Source organism: Microchirus variegatus (assembly GCF_963457635.1).
Source record: "Microchirus variegatus genome assembly, chromosome: 1".
NCBI lineage: Eukaryota > Metazoa > Chordata > Actinopteri > Pleuronectiformes > Soleidae > Microchirus > Microchirus variegatus.
Window position 1 is genome coordinate 16558965 of NC_139802.1, and position 17237 is coordinate 16576201.

The 17237-nt window shown below is 40.0% G+C and overlaps 2 protein-coding genes across 2 annotated transcripts; one reads left to right on the forward strand and one right to left on the reverse strand.

Moving 5' to 3' along the window:
- Positions 1-1866: 1866 nt before the first annotated feature.
- On the reverse strand, positions 1867-9016 carry ptpn2a (protein tyrosine phosphatase non-receptor type 2a). The gene is made up of 9 exons (XM_083890419.1): positions 8894-9016; positions 6918-7008; positions 6717-6817; positions 6458-6556; positions 5761-5898; positions 5412-5621; positions 4537-4701; positions 3774-3973; positions 1867-2696 (listed from the first exon to the last, which is right to left on the reverse strand). The coding sequence occupies exons 1-9, from the start codon at positions 8948-8950 to the stop codon at positions 2507-2509; spliced, it is 1251 nt and encodes a 416-aa protein (XP_083746545.1). The 5' UTR covers positions 8951-9016; the 3' UTR covers positions 1867-2506.
- Positions 9017-9925: 909 nt separating this feature from the next.
- Positions 9926-17142, forward strand: seh1l (SEH1-like; the record flags this gene model as incomplete). Its single annotated transcript, XM_083893566.1, has 9 exons — positions 9926-10100; positions 11386-11436; positions 11528-11674; positions 11865-12076; positions 12738-12836; positions 13216-13356; positions 13499-13653; positions 14966-15119; positions 16965-17142. Exons 1-9 carry the CDS (start codon positions 9990-9992, stop codon positions 17140-17142), a joined length of 1248 nt encoding a protein of 415 aa, XP_083749692.1. The 5' UTR covers positions 9926-9989.
- Between the last annotated feature and the right edge of the window lie 95 nt (positions 17143-17237).

A 17237-nucleotide genomic window follows, 5' to 3' on the forward strand; every position in this document is an offset into this window, starting at 1 on the left:
CGTGTATACAAAGCAAGCATTTAGTTTTGAGAGTTAAAAGTAACCCATGACAACCACTAGTGACAGGCGTCCGTTTAAATTGTGGCGGAAAAACATGGATGAAATCTGGATAGAGCACCGCCCATGGATGTATGATATGAACTGGATAGAGCACCGCCCCCTGAAGACAATTTTCACATGGTGGCCACTGTGGGTACTGCAACTGCTGTGACGTCACTCTGTGAAATAAGATTTGTCTGGGCTTTTTATGGCCTTTCGGAATGTTTTTCAAATATGAAACTCCATGAATTAAAACTATAGAATGTAGAGATCTATACAAGCAATTCCTGTGCTGGCTCTGCTAGACTATATGTATCCTTGAGCAAGACACAAAATCCCATGTTGAAGTGTGTGAATGGGTATGAAAGATGTGTGAATGACAACACGAGTTTAAACAGCTTGTCAAACTAGAAAACCTCTATATAAATTACCAACTCTTCTTCTGATTTTATTTAGCAGTAAGTGACAAAGATAGTTAGAGGAAATGTGGGTTAAAAGTACACTATTTTGGAAATGTAGTGGAGTAAAAGTTGCTAGAAATATAAATATAGTAGAGCACAGATATGTGAATTTTGTACTTGAGTACAGTTACAGTGCCCATTTGTAATGTCAATTCATTTGTGTGTCTGCATAATGCACAAATCTGTTCATATGTCAAATCCATTACTTTTACACTATTGAGCCATGATTTTTGCTGGCGTATTATACATCAAAATATGTATGTAATATTTCTGGTACTTTCTCCTCCACATAGAGCAATGTCATCACCCAGACAAGAGAAAATAAAATTAGTGCAGTAGTCAGTATTAGCAATGCCTCTTCTTGAAATATTGAATCAATTCCTGGAATCCATAGTGAGAGACCTCCAGTCTGACTGCATTGATTTCACTCATGGTCAGAATGTAATTATGGAGGGATGGGGAGAAGAGTGTGGGTGGACACGGTAGATCTGCTTCATACAGAGACAAAATTACAGGAAATTATACAAGCAGACAAAGAGGATTTGATTAAAAAAGATGTTTATTTGAATCTGTGTTTCATATTTTGTTTGCTTTTTTTCCCCTCCAAAACACCATCTGTCATGTTTCTCACCACAGCTAAGTAATGTACAAAACTCCCCTGAAATCTTATGTGGAAAAGAAGCATTGATGGAATGTAATGGTCAAACCTTTTTGGGTTAAATGAACACAGAGTCAAAGCCATGGAACCAGCTGATCACTAATACATGGGGTCATGTCAGGAGTCGGTATGTGCTAATGTCACGTCTGATGCAAATCACACCACTGGCTAATCGGTCACTGTAATTATGTGTTATTATGTGGGAAACAACAGCTTACATAAACCTTGTTCTGTACTGATCAAGCGAGGAAACATTGGAGCACACATTTCCCCACTTCACTAACTTCCAAGGCACATCAAAAGCCATCTCAACCCAGCAAACAAACGCACGAAACGTCCAAATTGCATGAGTGCAGCTTTACATTGGTCCTGGTCAATTGACAACCAATTTGGTGACACATATGGGCTCAAATTAAAAGGTCACATGGAACACAAAAGGTGCCGTGACACAGAACACTATGCAATGCAGGTGTAAATTATGTCAAAGATCTTCCAGAAAACACGTCCCATACAAAGAGGGGGGGGGGGGATCAACAGCTTGCCTGGCTGGTATTTCAATTAAAAAAAATAAATGGACAGCTTTGCTTTGGTTTCCTTAAACGAGATAACCTGAACACACATGAACCCATCCAGTGGGTGAATACACACATTAAGCTGTGAGCTTCTATGATTCATATGATAAACAAAACCTATGAAAAATGTGCTCCTTTAACAGAAGGTAAATGGTTAATGGTTAGAGTCTAAAACGCATAGGGTTGTCCTGCTCAATGTAAATGGAAGAACAAGTGGTGCTCTGATGATCCGTTAAATGCAAAATGTGGATTTTGTTACAGGAGGGGGAAAAAACACACACCCAAGGCTGATGTTTTTAAGAAGAGGAATCACCCTACACATTTATGGTAGGATGGGCAGTCAACACAAGTCATTTTGAAATGCAAACTGTAAAACATGTCCAAAGATGATCAACACACATCTGACCATTACAAATAAAGAATGCAAAAATAAACTTGTCAGAGTATTTTTTGTCTTTGATTTTTTTTTTTTTTACTGCACCTTTAGTAAAATCCTTTCAAAGCGATTTATGATACAGTACATTCATCAACAGTGACGAGAAGGAAAGGAAATCAAATCATCGTGCTGGCACCGAGATCCTGAGATGTTACTATTTTTAAGATGTTACATGAAAAATATACACACACTCATTTGATCTAGCGCTCCCGCATTTTGACCTTAGAGAAATAAATACCCTCAGTTATGCACATCTTATCATCCAATTCTGCTAAGAGAAGTACCTAAACCCAGGTACTGGTGCTAATTAAGAGTCAGTTTTTAAGTCAGCCAGAGTGTTTCACTGGGAGTACATCCAGAAAACTAGCAGGCCGGCAGCCAAAGCTGCACCGGCACCGACATTGAGCAGGACGGGCTTCCAGGACAGCCACTTCTCTCGTTTCCTCTCAGAGTCAGTCAGTCTCCGTTTCATCAGCTGGACCTTCTGTGCAGTGCTGGCAATCCTCTCCTCACGGTGTCGCTTTCTGACACTTAAATAAGAGTCAGACAAGAGGAAGTGGTGAGAAAACCGTGTGTGAGTGACACATTACTACATCACTGTTGTGCCAGAAATAACATCACAGTACATGTCATATAGTTAAACCCACAATAATGTTCTTGAGTGAAAAATTAAGTGTGGCTTTCAACTTTAACAATTAAGTTTTCAATAATGTGAGGTGAAACATTTACAGTAAATGTGTTGTTACATCAGTCCTAGCTCATGCACACATTCAACATGTGTTGCAGACTCAAAAATAACATTTCCAGCCTGCTCCATCAGTTAGATTTGAATCACAAATATGGCAGAAATCAGGGAGAGCTACAAGAAAACTTCAGTTAATGTAGAGACGATAAAAAAACAAAAAAAAACAAACTGAGTCTAATCCTGTCCTGTTTCAGATGTCAGTTCACATTACGAGTAATTTCTCACATGTGCTTTTGTGAGGACATGTGGTTTGTATATGAGACATACTACTAAGGTCAGGATCAAACTTTCCACATTCTGTGCGAGTGAAAAGCCGATTCGCATTACTGCATTTTCATACATGCCCACTGTTCCGCTCTTAAAAACGAGGGACCGAGTCATTCCAGCATTCCACGAATGTCGACTCAATCTCTGATTCAATTCCAGTAATGCCAATTTCTTACCAGAAGTTCACCCTCATTTTTATGTTCATGTATTCTTTGAACACAGAGCTGTGCATGTGTTGGTCCAGCACACCTCCTCACATTATTATCTGAAGCAAGTTTCCAAGTTACCGTCTTTGTTGTCTCTTTTGACCGAAACAACAGCATGCCGCCAACTGGACTTCAAAATGTTGTGTTACATGGAGCATGAGAGGACTCTGGAGGTTTGCAGATCTCTGTGGACACAAATGACCGGTCCCTAAGGGCTCGTGCTGGTCAAAGACTGCGTAGCATGTGGCCACCATTGACAGTCAATTGTGGAGCGTGTGAACTCACAACAACAAAAACTCTAGCACACATGACAGTAAGCCATGAAATGTGAACTGCACACAAATCGTTCAACTCTGAAACATGTGTCATGTGAACTCAGCTGAACTTACTTTCCAGAGTTCTCTGCCACATCATGGTTGTCTGGCTCTGTTGCCAACAGGTGGTCTCCTGAGTCGGCCTGCAGCTCCACACAGGGTGCTGGCTGGCCGTTGGGTCTACTGTCGCTGAGGGGAAGTCTGGGTGGAGGTGGTGGCGGGGGAAGTTCTGATTCCAGTGAGGAATGCTTGTTTTCCAGCAGTTGCTCGCTTTGCTACAAGACAAAAAGGGACACAACATGAGTTTTTTTTATCCCAAAACAACAAACTTCTGACAAACCGAGAAAAGTATTTTTAATACATTTTGGGTGGCTCATTCTGTTGATCATCACATTGGTCTCTGGGCACATTTTTGGAAATGCATATTAAAAAAGTAAACCTAAACAAAGTTTAAAGATAAAGGAAACGGCTGTAAACTGAATATAATCCTCACATTTTATTTAAAGATTGATTTAAATAAGATTTAAGCTTCAAAATTACCATGTACGGTGCTTTGTAACACTTGAAGTAAATCATGTATCAAAATGTTGCTTTATCGGAGCATTTTCGCAAAGCAACAAACAGCTCAGGTGTAAATAACAGAATTTCATTTCATCCGTCATGTAGAAACTGGGCATGGCTTGTATTTGTTATAGGACTTTGCATGACTGCATCTCCACAACAAAAAGGATTTGACCACATCAGCAACAGCTGTCAGAAGACATAATGCAATGAGACACCTAGAAAATCCAGTCAGGATCACTGTTGCATAGAACAAAATGCCTTATGAATGGACTACCTGTGTGACGGAGTTATCCGTCAGAATGAGCTTGGCTCCCTCGATGACAGCCATGTAAGAGAAGCGGAGCTGGTCGGGAGTCTGGATCAGACCCATTCGTGATTCCCTCATGTCCAGCAGCACCTTCTGTATGTCCACTGAGGATGTATTCTTACACTTGTCTATCTGCAAAACACAACATGTTTAGAAAACAACGAAAAAGAGGTTTTCACTGAATATTTTAAGTAAGATATGATAACAGGTAAAGCTCAGTGCAGATCTGAATAACAGGAATGGCGGTTGTAGTGGAAGTATCTGTGCTTTAGGAGAACTTCCTACTTTTTGAATTCTACTTTCACATTAAACTTTTTGACAAACATCCAGAGGCCCCATACACCTCCACTTCCTGTATTTATGATTATCTGGCATCATATCTTACTGTGGATGAAGCTCATGTCTGACAGAAACAAATGTCAAACACGACCACAGAAAACACGTACTGTAGGTTAGACCAATACATGAACATTCAGTACTTATCGAGACATGAGAACCTATAAATCAGCAAATTGTTTTCCCCATTCAGACCTGCGTGGGAGTGCAGCTGCAGGAGGTTACCAGTTATTCATCAGAAATAGGAAAAAAAACACAGTATTTACCTGGTATTGAGTAGCAGCTGTCTTTTCTGCTTCAAAGTATTATATTATAAGAAATACTTTGTGCATTTAAGCATAACCTGAACATGCCACAACAGCTCCTTTATCACAAAGTATTACAACCACGATGGGAACATCTCATCTAACTCTCCTGTCAAAACTTGAACCTCGCAAATCATGTTTTAACTCTTTGTTTTTACTTAGACACGAGGAAACAATTCTCTTTGCCTTCTCTGTTCTCACCAGGACCAGACAGGTGTCCACCAAGGCCAAGGTCCCCGAGCGTCCGATCCCAGCGCTGCAGTGCACCACAGAGGGGCCGTGCTCCGGGCTGAGTGAGCCCGATTCGCGGACCTTGAGGAGGAAGTTGAGGAAGGAGGCAGGAGATTCTGGAACACCAAAGTCAGGCCACGTTGTGTAGTGAAAATGGTAGATCTCTCTCGACTCCCCTGTCTGTGACAGAAAACAAAATGTTGCATAGAGAGCTCTGTATGAATGTGGTGCATTTCAGTACCACATGCTAGTAGACTAAAACTACAATATACGTTTCTAAGTTTATTTTGATTATTTTGAGTCTCCTGTCCAAGCTCACCTTTACGTTCTGCAGTTCGAGCAGTCGGATTGTGTAATAGAAACGGTCCTCCTCTGAAAGTAGCCTGACAACAAAGCCTGTGTCTGTGAACGACATCTGCAGTTCCTTAGAGGTGGGCCAGTACTGTGCACACTTTTCCTGTTAAGACAGAATCATTTCACTTAGTCTGGAAAATAAATGAAGTCCAATGAAGTGCGTAATGACTGCTGCACTGCCAGTACAGACTGCATTGAATTTAAAGTGTCACAAACCTCATTTCAAATAGCGAAATATACTATAATGTTGGCCCATCATCTTCCAGTATTTATGCTAAGCTTCAGTCATAGTACACATCTTCTCATCCAGCACTTAGCAAGTATGCAAAATGATATCCATCTGGTCTTTTTGAACCTAGGCTTATCAAATCTAATCAATTCACAAATCACAGCCTCAATGGGCTGTACATTCTGTACACATAGCAATACAATACTCTCCGTCCTTACACCCTTGGTTTTGGTAAGGAAACACCTTAATAGGGAACAACAAATGTGTGATGTTTATGCCAAGTTCTGTATGTTGTAGAACCATCAATTGAATACGTTAGTGCCAATGTCCTGTCCAACACCTTGGAACATTTTACCCTGAGCATTTGTACAAAACGGGAAAGAGGAAAATGTGATGAATGAATGATTGGCAGGTGCAGAAGTCGTGTACTCACCGATCCCTTTTCAATGACTCTGTTGAGCATTATAACAGCTTTGCAACACTGCTGCCAAACCATCAGCCAGAAATGACCACAGGTGTTCCTCAAAGGACCCTGCAGCAGTAAAGGAAAAATACATGGAGACAAATCCACTGTAAGGTCAAGTCAGTCAAAGGTCTCAAAGTAAAACCCTGCACATTCTTCTCCAAGTGACTCAGAGATTCCCTAAATGTAATGCACACAGTATCATTTATAAAGCATATGATGCCCATACCTGAGAAAGAATGTAAGCTCTTTGGGCTTCTTCCATCATCACTAAACTTGCATTGATGTAGTCGTTGTCAGAGTTTTCAAGTTTTACTCGACTGTGATCATCTGGAACAAGGTGGAAGGTCACAGAGAAGTTACAAATCACAGCAGACATTGGTGGCAGTACATTCCAAACTCTCATTAAAGCTCTCGTCATAAGACTCACATGGGCTAACATCTCTGTAGCGGTTCAAATTCCGATTTGCTGGAAGTTTTGCCACTTTATAAGGATATTCGCTGGCTTGGTTGCGGATCTCCTGTTGGAAACAAGACGTTAGCGGCCTCTCTTCCAGTCAGCAAAATCAATGGAAGACCCAGTGCATACATCTGATATACAAACACCCCACAGGATAAACGTGGTAGCAAGTAGAATTCAATGACAGCATTTATCAAATGACCATGTACAGAAAGTAGAGAAAGCAGTCGGAGAGTGCAAACCTCCGACACGACCGCTCACATTCCCCACAATATCAATCCATTCAAAATGATAACCATATGCATATTGCCACCAAAATGTAATCATTTCTTCTGGACTATAACCTAACATTACCTGAATTTTTTTCTGCTCACAGTCACAGACAAATGCATGTTCACACCTTGGCAGAAGTAATAAAAGTTCTGTATTTATTGTCTATCTGTCCCAACATGTACTCTTCTGCTATGATTTTATTTGCCAAGCTATTGTGTCACACTGTCACGTGTTATTGTTTCTACAAATTACTTTCATTGTGTGAATGGGGTGCGGCCAAAGATGATCTATGAGCCTCTGCAATGGTATCTTTCTGCTAAATAACACATCCAACAGAAACAGGTTTGTTGATTAATGACAGACTTCAGAAAAGCTTCAACAATAAGCCCAAAGAAGTATTATTTATTTTGGCTACAAAAATTTCACAAAAATTTTGCGGTAATTCTAATATTTCAGTCATCACATCATCATCATAAGGTTTATTTATTGCCTCCATGTCAAATTACTTTATTACAAACAGAACATATAGTTATATAATTATCCATACAAACCCTTCTCACTCACTAACATACAGTCCTTGTGATTTAGTTAGTAATCGTGATTTAGTTAGTAAAAGTAATAATAATTAGTTAGATGCGACGGATTATGATCTTATTAAACAAATTACTTTTCAGTAAAGAAAAAGCATTCCATCTGTGATTTTTCTGACCAGCGTAAGTGTGGACGAAAGGCTATACCTGCTTAAGTTTAAGAATCTAAAATATACATAAATAAAAACCTTTTTCCCCAGTCATCAAAAAAATAATGTGAAGTGAACTGCAAATATTTTGGTCAGGATAATCTTTATGGGAAACGTTTATATTGTCCCATGCTGAGCTAGATATCGAAGATGTTTTAATGTAATGTGTGTTGTTTTGAGGTGTAATGTGATTGTAATTTTGTCTTTTCCATTAGGTTGGTTGTGTATGAGCTTTACCATTTTCTGTTTAATAACAGTGGCTGATAGGAATGTAGGTTCATTTTACTTGTCAACAGCTACAAATTACACTTTGAAAAGTTGTACTTTTTAACTCTCCTCAAAAAAAATTGTAAATGTTATCTGGCAACTTCAGCACATTTAATTACAATAATATCTTCTTGTATAAGTAGACCTTTAAGCTGACTTCAGTGATGGTTTAACAACATATTTAGTTATCTTCCGGTTACTAGCCAGTATAGATAGGATTATAACCAAAGTTAAAGGGGGAACCGAGGTGTTGTTCACTGAAGATTGCTTTCTCTTGGACAGCTGGTGGCAAAACACACGCGCTTTTCTCTGGAAGTCCTCATGAATTCTCAGAAACTGCGGCTGACGTCTGCTAGCGTCAGCATTAGCATTAGCTAGCCGAGTGCGGCTGCCGCACGTTTTCTAAACGAGCTCTGTAGCTACGGAAGTCGGCGATCAGTAGCGCTGACTGCCACTTTCACGTTCGCCTTTGCTCAGGTGCTTAACGTCGAATACTACATTCACACCATGTGCTGTAGTCTATACTGTCTGGCTGTGTCAGCCATGGACCCAAATGTGGCAAAAATACAGAGAAAATTGTCCTACGGGCTGCCTACCAACTTAGCTCGCTAAGTAAGTTAGCAACTGATCGCCATAGAAACACAAGAGGCCCAGTGTCCGGACTTACATTGTAGAGGTTTTGCCATCCCCCGGACGAATCAATGTCCTCAAATTCTTGCTCCATTGTGTCGCAGCTTGTTCCCCGAGACACTCGGTGGATGAGCACGGAAGTGTTTGCAGCACCACTTACTTTCTGTCCGCCATATAAACAGCCAGAGTGTATGTTTAATCCTGGAGATCCCTGCGGGAAGTCTGATGCTCCCACAGCACGCACGCACGCACACACACACATGCACTCTGACTGAGTGGGGTTGCCAGTTGCGCGTTTATCTCTCGACGCACCGCATCGAATAGATCCAGCCTAGTAGTGCTGGCAACCAACAGCTGGTCCATTTATTTATATATCAAGGGAAGGGAATCCCATTTAGTTTAAGAAATCTGGCCAAGAAGTTTTACAGTAACTGATATACACATATATATATATAAACAATATTTGAGTCAGCAAAGCTACTCAAGCCATTTGATTTTTATTTGGAAACATTTTAATAAAAACACATTTCGCATGAAGACAACTGTTATTATGTTATTCACAACTCCTACAAAGAAGCATCTGTATCAAACGTTATCTGTCAACACAAGACACAGTTCTTCACAATTAACAATAAGATGGAAAGACACATCATGTAAAGACTGGGGTTGACAGAAATAAAGCACATTTCTACAACGTACCCAAGGTAAATTAAGTCAAATAAATAAATGAATAACCAAAATGATGCAAATAAATGTAAAGACGATAAAAACAAAACCTGGCAACCCTCTCTGTAGTGTAACGTAATGTAACGGAGCTTGCTTCTCGCTCACAGTGACACACGCGCGCGCGCGCGCGCGCCGTTTCTCTTAAAGCGTATTTATTATTTCATTGTTTGTTTTTAAAAGTATCTCAAACGCATTGATCAATGAGCTTAGTTTTTGTAATGCATTTGTATTGTGTAGTTTATTAGTAATAGTAGTAGTGCACCCCCCTGTGGTAAAGATTGGTGCACACACTCACTACACAGTACTGGGACCCGCCAAACACACACACTCAAACACACACACATATACACATGACAGGCCTGTTGGCTAACCCGTGTAGCTAGTGTTTTCAGCACGTTGTCTGAACCATGTTTGTTGCACGCAGTATCGCAGCAGATCACAAAGATCTAATTCACGATGTGTCTTACGATTTCCACGGCCGGAGAATGGCAACCTGTTCCAGTGACCAGAGTGTCAAGGTAAGTGATGTGGAGCGGGCGTCACTTTGCTAATGTTAGCGTTAGCTGTTACACAAAGCGTGTGGACACACATACATTCGCAAAGCCTTTAGCTCATTGTTGAATTTGCAGACGATTTGCCGCTGTTAACAGTCGCACATTACGTTGTACTATTTGTTAAACTCGCTGTTGTGTCTTTTACTGGCGTATTTAGCTTGTTTGCTAGCCACTGTGCCGGTAGCATACAAGCTAGGGTAGCCGTGTGGAAGTTGTATCAGAGTTTATAGTACAGGTGAATGCGCCCCCTGCTCATAAAGTACACATGCGATTTAGTAGTGATGAAATCCAAGAGAGAAATCAATAATACGTCAGGGATCTCAAAGTTATGACCTCACCACTTGTCAGATATATCATGTGCCTCTTTTCTTTATTAACACTTTAATACACATTACGTTACGACACCAATAATATCACGATACAACGATTCTGTGATAATCAATATATTGCTATATCAGAAAGAGGAGAATTTGGCATAGCATGTAAGCACTGACAGCCTCATAGAGTCATAGAAAGTTCGAACACTTTTTTATGGAATGTTTCTCCTTTAAAAACATCTAGTAAACATTTTTCTTTGGATGTGGTGAAAATGACCAGATCAACGAGGAAAATCTGGGTCAGTAAAACTAGGGGTGCAAAGCAAAGGGTACATCATGATATGATGTACAATGCATGGTCCACGATACCAATAATATCATAATACAATTGGGGAAGTTACCTGGCAGAAGAAGATGAAGTTTACAGTGGGATAATGACAGAGAAAGCTACATTAAGAGCTGCACCATCCACATTCAATACATACAATTTATGCACATTGTTCTCTATGTTGTGAATAAATAGAGTAATTCTGCACTTTCAACTTTTCCAGGGTGTTAGACAGATAACATGATGTATCGCTATATGATTGTCTTGCACAGAATCATTGTATCATGATATTATTGGTATCGTATTTATTTATTTATTTATTTATTTATTTAACTAATCATTTTAAAATTCAGCCACCTTTACTTTTGGGTACGTTATAGAAATGTGCTTTGTTTCTGTCAACCCCAGTCTTTATTTACATGATGTATCTTTCCATCGTATTGTTAATTGTGGAGAACTGTGTCTTGTGTAGTTTACAAGCTGAGAATATATCTATAAAAATATGTATATATATGTATATAACAGCCATGAGTGTCATGTGTTATCAGTTTATTATTAACTTTAGTGCGGTATTTTTTCTTTATTATTGTGATTCTTATTTCAGGTTTGGGACAAAAGTGAAAATGGAGAGTGGCACTGCACAGCCAGCTGGAAGGTAAAACCACCACCTTTCTTTGTAATCTCTTGGCACATGTCATACACTGATCATAGGTACAGCTTGAAATTGAAACTACTACTTTCCTCAGACACACAGCGGATCAGTATGGAGAGTGACATGGGCTCACCCGGAATTTGGGCAGGTTCTTGCTTCCTGCTCCTTTGACAGGACAGCTGCTGTGTGGGAAGAGATTGTTGGGGAGTCCAACGACAAACAGAGAGGACTGAGCCACTGGGTCAGTACAACTGGAAACTTTATATCTAAATACTAGGTACTTCCTCTGTTCAGGAGCTTTCTGCAGCATTATGATGCTGAGTATGCTGTAATGATTACAGAGAATACCTCTAACTTGTATGCAATTTTCCAAAGTTTTCTGTTTGTGGTGCAAGATCTGACCCAAGTGTTTCACATTGCTTTGGTTTTAGATAAAAAGAACCACTCTGGTGGACAGTAGAACATCAGTGACGGATGTGAAGTTTGCCCCTAAACACATGGGACTCATGTTGACCACCTGCTCTGCAGACGGAGTGGTGAGGATTTACGAGGCTCCTGATGTGATGAACCTGAGTCAGTGGTCTCTGCAGCATGAGATCTCCTGCAAGCTCAGCTGCAGCTGCATCTCCTGGAATCCCTCCAGGTTAGAATTTATATATGAATATGAAAAATGCTGTGTCAGTGAAGGGTCTGGAAAGCTATTAAAGTATGTCTTACTCTGCACAAAACATTAGTTCTAGGAAGTAAAACTTAATTTACATTTACATAGTTTACATTTCAATGAGTTTGATTGAATCATATTTTCTCTCAAATGCAAACCTCCTTAATTTTTCATGTAGTTTCACACATAATGCATTACACTAATAATGGATTTTTGTTTCACTAGACAGTTATCATGAATAAGTCATGCTTTTTTCCTCCCGCTATTGCCACGAATAGTAAGGAAGTACTTTTTTTTTTCTGGAGGTTTATGAGCCAAAATTATACCATACTGCTTTTTGTCCTCAAAAGTCCTAAATATTAAGTATTCGTAGCATTATATCATCCGTTTTGGTGCAATTGCTTTAAGGGCAGGTCCAAACCTATTCATTCTAATGAGAGTGAAGAGATCATTACAGCAGGTGCACTTCCTCTAAAGTGTTTTACTCCCCCTCCTTAATTAATCCTGGGGGTGTTTTGGCCATAAAATGCAGTGTCATTCCCTTTTAAAGATTTACGACCTGTAGGTTGAGGGTGGATAGTGAGTTGGTGCATGTGTTGCATGTGTCAAATTTAGTTGTTACTTTTTTCATCTCATCACCCAGCTCTCGAGCCCACCCACCCATGTTTGCAGTTGGAAGTGACGACAGCAACGCGTCATATGGTGGGAAAGTTCAGGTCTATGAATACAACGAAAACACAAGGTGAGTGTTGTGTTTACTGTTCCTGCAACTTCTGATTATCTTCATAATTGATTACTCTGTTGATTTTTTTTCTCAACTAATGGAGTCATTGTTTGACTAATCGATGTTCTCAATTGTCTTGTTTTGTCCACAAACCAAATGTATTCCGTTTTGCTTTTATTTCTTTATTTGAAGTAAAACTTTTTTAAAAGCTGAAAAATCAGAGCACTTTATCGTAATCATTTAAAAAAGAACACACAAAATATTTGGCGATGTGTAATTGATTAATAATCAACTTATCATTGCAGCCCCACTATTTACTCCTAAAACCTAACAATTTAAACGATAAAATATTTACTTCTTTCAATTCCTAACATTTTTGTTTTCCATTGTCATAAAGGAAATATGCTAAAGCAGAGACACTGATGACGGTCACTGATGCAGTCCATGATATTGCATTTGCTCCAAACCTGGGAAGATCTTTCCACGTCCTCGCCATTGCAACGAAAGATGTCCGAATCTTTAAGCTTGTTCCTATGAGGTGACTCCTTTGTTTTTATCAACATTGTTGACTCAAATGTGTAGTTTGGTGTAAATGCTTAAATTCTGTATATTAAGTGTCAGAAATGAGAATCTTAACACGGTGAAAACTAATTTTTCTGTCTCTCGGATCCACCTGACAGGAAGGACAGCACTTCCACAGGACCCACTAAGTTTGAGGTGCAGGTTATGGCTCAGTTTGACAACCACAACTCCCAGGTGTGGCGTGTGAGCTGGAACATCACCAGCACGTTGTTGGCGTCCTCTGGGGATGATGGATGTGTGCGTCTTTGGAAAGGTTGGGAGGATTTGATACCTGCTTTTAATGACTGCTTATGTGACTTCCATTCATAAAGCTGAGAGAAAGTGGACCATATGGTATGTGTACAGTGAAGCATGGGCTGCATTTTTCTGAATTAACTGCAGTGATTGCTGACAAAGCAGGGTGGATTTATCAAGTCCACAGGACATTTGAAGAGGGAAAGCACACAGCACAGCTAAATGGCTCTGTGTGAAAGCCTTAAAGGTCAGCACAGGCTTTGAGACAGAAGGGTGGCATGCAGTCTGGACCTGAGCTAATGGTCTCCTCGTAGATCCTGATTGTAGGTGGGATCAGTGGGGAGGGACCGGCACTGGATATGTGGCTGTGTGATGTTGGAGCTTGTGAGGAGTTTGTGTGTGTGCAGGCACTATACAGAGATTGTGATACATTGCCATGAGGAGCACTGGTCATTATGCCACTTTTTTTTTAATTGTTTGATCTGAGGCTGATTAATCATTTAATTGCAGCATGTATTGTGATCTAATTTGCTTCAGTACAGATTTAACACAGGTATAATTAATTGACCTCCGCCAAGGAGGTATATGTTTTCGAGTTTATTTGTTTCTGTCTGTTAGCAACATAACTCGCGGAGTCACGGACCGATTTGGATGAAATGGAGCTCTGTGCTCTCCGATTGTTAATGTAATGGTTAGAAATTATGAAAAAGTAATTAACAAAAAAATAACACCTTTTAATGTGAACATTGAATGCTTATTTGTTTAAACAAGTGTTATTTTTTGACTGTAGTTAAAATCACAGTTAACTGGATTCAACAATTTTCTGTGTCAAGCTGTCTTCAGTTGTCACACATTCATTGAGAAAATCAGAAATATTTGATTTGATTGATTTGTAAATTGTTTTATTGCGATCAATTATACAGTATTGTCCAGTAAGGGTGGGGAAGTCGGTACAGTGAAATATCGCAATATTTTGACTGATATTACAAATAAACATTAAATGTTTTGTGGGTTAGCATTGAAAAAAAAAAAAAATCTATTGACATTTCAGTCCACTAGATGGTGTCAAGTGCTCACTCTCTCTAGAGCTGTTGTGGGAATAATTTGCAAGTGCTCAGTATTTTGCAATATAGTATCGTGATAATATTGTATCATGATCTCTCTGGCGATTTTCACCCCTATTGTTCTACTTTGAACCTGGCATGATGTTAACCCAGTAGATGGCATGTCAGGTTTTCAGAATCTAAGACATGGTACATTTATTTTTTTATTTGAAATGGTCAATTAAAAACACTTGAATCTTACTAACGTCAATCCCTGTGTCTCTTTAGCAAACTACATGGACAACTGGAAGTGTACCGGCATCCTGAAGGGAGACGGCAGCCCACTCACCAGCTCCTCGGGTCAGCCCACGGCCATGAGCACCGTGGTGGGCTCATCTGTTCAGACGCCACAGAATTCAGTGAACGGGATGTCTGCAGGAAGGTAGGCGGTGTGGTGCGTCCGCCACCACTCACCCAGCCCAACCTGGACCAGTCAGAAACTGACAACTTACTATGCCTCACACTGACTGGGACGGCAGCAGCTGCTCACTGACAAACTCCTGGGCTCACACTCACTCAGTGCTGCACTAATGCAAAGAGCTTGGCTTCCAGCAAACAGGTTGTGGGCATCAAGCCTGTGGAGCCCAGTGTGTTGTGGTGTTTGTTTTTTTTGTTTGTTTTTTAAAAAAATGATTTCCTCTTGATACAGTGTGAATGGACACATGTCATTGTAAGAGTGATTTAGCGCTGACCATTTACTTGGTATAATAAGTAAAATAAAGCTGTTTATATACATTTGATATGTGACTATTATTTTAGTCATAGTAACGTTGAATTATGCAGCAGAACTCCTCTGTCGTTAAGATTTTTTTTTTAAGAATTAGTCTAAAACATTTGATCATCCAGTAACTTCATTATTGAAGCTCAATCAGTTACAAACCTTTTCCTACTTTTGTTTTACAGTTGTCAGTATTTTTGAACATATCCTTGAGCAAATGTTACCAAACTCTTTGCTGAGCAGAAGGACAGCTTGAATCAATCTCATTAACCTGAAATAACAAAAGGATATAGTACACACACACACACACATCGTGTGGACATAAATGCAGCCATTGGCACTGAGGACTTCACTGTGCGTGCAAAGGGCTATTAATGAGTGACATCCATTGTGTTTAACAATGCAATTTTATCTGTAAATTGAATTGAAAGTACCCTTAAATTGTTACTGAGCTATTACTGGTTTCCTCAGTTTTTATGGCTGCATTTATGTTTAAGTTCAATAACCTCTGACTTAACCAAACCCTGGTATTTACTATTCTTATTGTTTTGACTTAAAGTTGCTGTTGGTGATCTTGTGATTCGGCTTTTGTTATTTCCTGTCCTATGCGACTGTCAGCATTCCCCTCACTCCTCCATACACTACCTCATGAACATGTTTGGTGAAGAGGGGGTTGTATTTACTCACAGACAAACAGCCTAAGCAGAGAGGACCTCCTCCTCTGTGGAGGTGTGGCTCCTGATTATACGATAACCTAAAGTCTTGTGGTGGGCTACTTGAAACTCAACAAACCCAGTAGAGCGGCTGACATGTCGGAATATAGAGTGTACAACTTGATAACCTCACTGACAGCAGCTTTAACTCTAACCTGAAATACATTAGATGTGTGCACTGCGTAATAATCTAACTTGCATCATCATTAACGATTGTTTGAGGTTTTTGTTTGTAAAGTTTGTAAAGATTTTCAGGCATCACGTCTTCTGGTTGACAAAATGTGTGACATAAGGTTTGTTAAAGTAATATTGTCATATTGTACTTGCTTGTTGCATGCAGGATTGGCAAGAGAGCTCCTGTTGCTCCTCCCCTACGGCAGCTGAATTCTCCAAAGATATACCAGCATCCTGCACATTACTAATGTCCCTCCTGCATCAGCTATTGTTTGCCCGCGTGGTAATGCATTAAAGATGCGTGTCTGTCATGTGCTAGCTGAGAACGTGGGTGTCACCGGCTTGAGATCTTTATTTCAGCACCAGGACTGCAGCGTTGTTTGTTCACAGCTTCAGCAGAGCTGTGATCACAGCATGTTGTTTGCCAGTGGGTTGAGCTGATTGAATATAACCCTTTAAACAAAAAAATAAACACCTAGAGCACAAACGCATCATTTCTCCTTTAATTTTTTTGTTTCTGCTTCCTTCTACGTGTCCCCCCCTCTGTATTCCGTTGTCATTGTCTTCTCCCCATCCATGTATTTCGTCGTCTCCTTTGTCCTTTTTTTTGTTTTTGCATCAGGTATTTCTTTCCACCTCTGGATCCTCCCATAGCAGGATCCAGGTATGGTCACCTGCTGCCTCCTTCCTCCCTCATTGAGCAATGTGATGCTGAAGCTGTTCAGCCTCCACAACAAGCTCTTATCCGCAGGCACTCCTCAAGAGCACTGCTGCCCTTACCAGAGGCTGAAGGGCAGTAATGTTGGGGTGTTTTAGCTGTTTTAGATATGTTTTTAGAGTTGGGCGTGATTTACCAAACTGACATTTATTTGTAATAAAAAACATACTTTTTCAT

Excerpts from the sequence above, each read along its gene's own strand:
- ptpn2a (XM_083890419.1), bottom strand. The coding sequence starts at position 8,950 with ATGGAGCAAGAATTTGAGGACATTGATTCGTCCGGGGGATGGCAAAAC. Across the intron at positions 5,899-6,457 it reads GAGTCATTGAAAAGGGATCG|GAAAAGTGTGCACAGTACTG; the intron begins GTGAGTACACGA and ends CTGTCTTAACAG. Across the intron at positions 2,697-3,773 it reads GTGGCAGAGAACTCTGGAAA|TGTCAGAAAGCGACACCGTG; the intron begins GTAAGTTCAGCT and ends CTCTTATTTAAG.